Source organism: Bison bison, unplaced genomic scaffold, assembly GCF_000754665.1.
Source record: "Bison bison bison isolate TAMUID 2011002044 unplaced genomic scaffold, Bison_UMD1.0 scf7180017864373, whole genome shotgun sequence".
NCBI classification, from domain to species: Eukaryota; Metazoa; Chordata; class Mammalia; order Artiodactyla; family Bovidae; genus Bison; species Bison bison.
This window is the reverse complement of record NW_011494945.1, coordinates 6,316,796-6,321,035: the sequence shown is the minus strand read 5'-3', so window position 1 is coordinate 6,321,035 and position 4,240 is coordinate 6,316,796. Positions and strand designations below refer to the sequence as shown.

Below are 4,240 nucleotides of genomic sequence, written 5' to 3'. Positions count from 1 at the left end.
CAGAGGATGAGATGGCTGGATGGCATCACTGACTCGATGGACGTGAGTCTGAGTGAACTCTGGGAGTTGGTGATGGACAGGGAGGCCTGGCATGCTGTGATTCATGGGGTCACAAAGAGTTGGACATGACTGAGCGACTGAACTGAACTGACTGAACACAATAGACATTCATTGTCTCATATAGTTTCTGAGATTCATGAGTCTGGGCTCAGTTTAGTTGGGTAGTTCCGGCTCACAATTTCTCATGAGACTGTAGTCAAGGTCAAGGTGCTCCACCTCTTAGTGAAAACAGAATCAAAGAATTTGTGGACACTTTTTTTTTTTTTTTTTTTGCCGTGTTACATGGCATTCAGGATCTTAGTCCTCTAACCAGGGATCAAACCCACACCCCCTGCAGTGGAAACTCAGAGTCTTAACCACTGGACCTCCAAGGAAGTCCCTGTGGACATATCTTTAAAATCACCTCACAGGCCCATATCTTTTGACTCCAAAACCTCCAACTTAATGTTTTTATGTTACAAAGCTAAGGCAAGTAATGCCAGCATCAATCCCATGTAAGTCTCACTCTTCTACCTTCCCTAGCTATAAGACAATGCTCTTGGCCCAAGCCTTGACCCTCCTGAAGACCTGAAGACAGGATTGGATTGTGACTACTGGGCCTGCTCCTGTTGCCTTTGGGCATTGCCTGGCATTAAGTAGTTGCAGGTGTCCTGGCTGCCTGCCATCTGCATCAACTTCAACTTTGAGAATTGTCTGAAGCCAGTACCAGGTCTGAAACTGTAGAATGGGATCAGATGGACAGGCTGACTCTATCCTGGGCTGCATGTCATGCCCCAGGGAGTAGGGATGCCTTGGCTGTTGAACAGTGATGTGGAAAAGATGGAGGCCCATGTGTAATGTCATAGCATTGGTTTTGAGTTGTTGCCTAGAATTGGAGCACAGTGGTGATAAAGGACAAATATTTAAGGTTTGTAATACTGAAAAAAATTGAGTAAGTTTACTTTTGTTGATTATAAATGTGTATCATTGGTTTTATACTAGTCTGGGACTTCCAAACACTATTGCTGACTATTTACACTGAAACTTTAATACCTTTCTATGTTTAGTTGCTTTCTGAAAAATTAGTTTAAGAAACAAGATTATTACTCTCTGCTCTGCATCATCAGAGACTATTCATCAAGAACTATTTCTATATAATAGAGAAGTAATCCCATAATGTTTTAGTGTACAGATGAAGACATCTTATTCATATACAAATGCCTATTACTTGTGGACATTATTATGCACCATTATTATATTTATTATTTGATTCTTTTAGGCATTTGTGCTGTTCCCTTGGAGAGCGTTTCTGGAAGATGGAGGACCATTTCCAGTTACAAGTAGCAGCCCAGATACCCTAGAATATCACATGCAGGTAAGATTGTTCTTCCTGCTTGTCACAGAGAGAACTGAATACAGATTGCAGAGCAGATGTCACTGCATCCGTAGGTCTAATCCTTCATACTCTAGCCAGTGGTGAATAATTTATTAATATGAGATAAGCAAGGTGTTTGTTTGATTATGAAGCTATAAACCCAGTACTGTGGGGTGAATCATGTGTTCTTATGACAGAAGAAAATCATGTTTGCAGCTGGAATCAGACTTGAATCAGCTGAAATTCTCCTGGCTAATAATGATCTCGGGGAGTGGTCATCCATTTCCGGTCACTCTCTGGGCCTCGTAGAGTAACTCCCAGACTGGCGGTTCAGAGATGTGTGACTCGTGACCCACCTACAGTGGCAGAAAGAGAACTCCTTAAGCAGAACTCAGAAGGAGAATTTCTTCCAAATGTATGTTTCCCTCTGATTGTTCAAGCAAGTATTATTGTATTTTCATTTTTTAAAATAGAAAATACTTTTAAAAGTATTATCAACAACATGAAAATCAATGATGCATTTGCTTAAAAATAATGGGGAGGTGGGGAGTGATGAGGATGGGGCAGAACTGGCCATAGGTTGGTGGTTTTGGGACTGAGTGATGGGAACTGTTCTGTTTGCTTTTGTATATGCTCAGAATTTTCCAAAAGTAAAGTTTTTTTTTAAGTAAAATAGTAAAAATGGTTTAAAAATATTAATCAGAGTCCCCCACTTTGGGATATGGTTACAGATCATATTGGTTTTTCTCCTGTGTTTTCCCTGTGCTTACGTGTATCACACTATCCATACAACCGTATACAGACACCACCACCATAACGTTTGGGGAACTTGGACTTCCATACAGAGCCAAATGTCTAATATGTTCAAGGCAGATTTTGAACTAAAAATGTTACTCTGATTTTTATGGATTTTTTAAATAATTGAGAGCATGGGGCTTGTAAACACAACTACTCCTAGTTTTCTCCCCCCAGGACCACATGTAAAGGATACATAGAAGTGTTCAAAATGGGTGTTTTGGTTTGGTTTTGTTCCTTTTTGTTTTTAGCTATGCTTTTGTGGACTGAGTGGCCATGACCTCAAGGTGGCTCATGGAGAGCTGGCAGGCATGCAACTGCTAATGGAAGATGTTCTTCTGAGTAACTATCATACGATCATGGAGGGTCTCCCAGAACAGCAAGCCACACCAGACAAAAATACACAGGTATTCTTGGTGAACAGTCTACATACTTGACCAGTGGTGTGTTGTACTGAAGGACCTTTCTATCTGGGAGATGGACTAGAGAGCTTCGTCTGTCCCATAGCCTCTCCCAGTGTCCCAGGACTGTGCTCATGCCACATGGGAGCAGCAGTGAAGCAGCAGTAGCCAGTCAGACCCTTTCCAAAGTGCTTTCTTTCACAGGAAATCCCATGATCAATGGTATATCAATTTCTTTTAATTTTAGAAGTACAACAGACATTGAGGAGGGGTGGTCCATTGAAACCAGTTTGAACAAATACTCCAACTGGCTGTTTTTCCTTGTGAGTCACACATTTAGGACTGGAGTTGGAAGGGTATGATAGAGGCTCCAGGTGAACAGCTCCAGCCTGGCTCCTGTCTTCATCACTCTGCTAGCTCATGGACTCCTAGGCAGGCACTCCCTTCTCCAGACATGTCCCTTTGAAGCTTAAGGTACCAGGAGCCTGTAGTCCCCCTAGTATTATAGTTTGAAACAATTCTGCATATATCTGGAACCAGACAGATACTTGTGTGGACACAGGGTAAACTAGCCACTGCCCCATTTAAAGAGCCCCCTTTTCAGAGCCAAACTCTGCACCAGCCATTTCCATGTCCTTACCTTCCATCACTCCTTAAAAACTGCCCTCTGCCTTCTTTCTCATCTCACCACTGAGACTGCTCTCATCAAGAGCACCATGGACCTTGCCACTGAATCCCATAGGTATGTCTCAGTCCCCTTACAACTTGACGCCTTAGCAGCATTTGAAACAGTGTGTCCTTCTTGAAGCCTGTCTGCCCTTAGCTTCTAAAGCACAGCTCTCTCCAGTCTTCCTCTGATGTCATGAGCCAGGCCTTCTCAGACTCCTCTGTCAACTCCCCTACCTCTGCTAATCCTGAAAATGTTATTTATTGGGTTCTGGCCCACTTCTACCACTGCCAGGGTTGCATTTTGACTTCCATGACTCTACCACTTTTGCCTTTGAGGGCTCATTTCTCCATTAAAAAACGTGAAGAGTTATAGCTTACAATTGTGTTAATATAAGAAAATATATTAATATCATAAATTGTAGCATTTTATTCTACCTAAGCATTCTTTTTTCTGATTTTCAGTTCAGTTCAGTCACCCAGTCATGTCCAACTCTTTGCGACCCCATGAATCACAGCATGCCAGGCCTCCCTGTCCATCACCAACTCCCAGAGTTCACCCAAACTCATGTGCATTGAGTCGGTGATGCCATCCAGCTATCTCATCCTCTGTCGTCCCCTTCTCCTCCTGCCCCCAATCCCTCCCGGCATCAGGGTCTTTTCCAATGAGTCAACTCTTCACATGAAGTGGCCAAAGTATTGAAGTTTCAGCCTCAGCATCAGTCCTTCCAATGAACACCCAGGACTGATCTCCTTTAGGATGGTTGGATCTCCTTGCAATCCAAGGGACTCTCAAGAGTCTTCTCCAACACCACAGTTGAAAAGCATCAATTCTTCGGTGCTCAGCTTTCTTCACAGTCCAACTCTCACATCCATACATGACTACTGGAAAAACCGTAGCCTTGACTAGATGGACCTTTGTTGGCAAAGTAATGTCTCTGCTTTTGAATATGCTATCTAGGTT

General features: G+C 42.8%; 1 protein-coding gene across 1 annotated transcript in view; it reads left to right on the top strand.

Annotated features, from left to right (window-relative positions):
- Positions 1–4,240, top strand: part of LOC105000664 (coiled-coil domain-containing protein 162-like) — a 69,178-nt gene that overhangs the window by 18,016 nt on the left and 46,922 nt on the right. The window contains exons 5-6 of the mRNA XM_010856631.1: positions 1,319–1,414; positions 2,461–2,616. Coding sequence (XP_010854933.1) covers positions 1,319–1,414; positions 2,461–2,616 — 252 coding nt within the window. The remainder of the gene's footprint in view (positions 1–1,318; positions 1,415–2,460; positions 2,617–4,240) is intronic.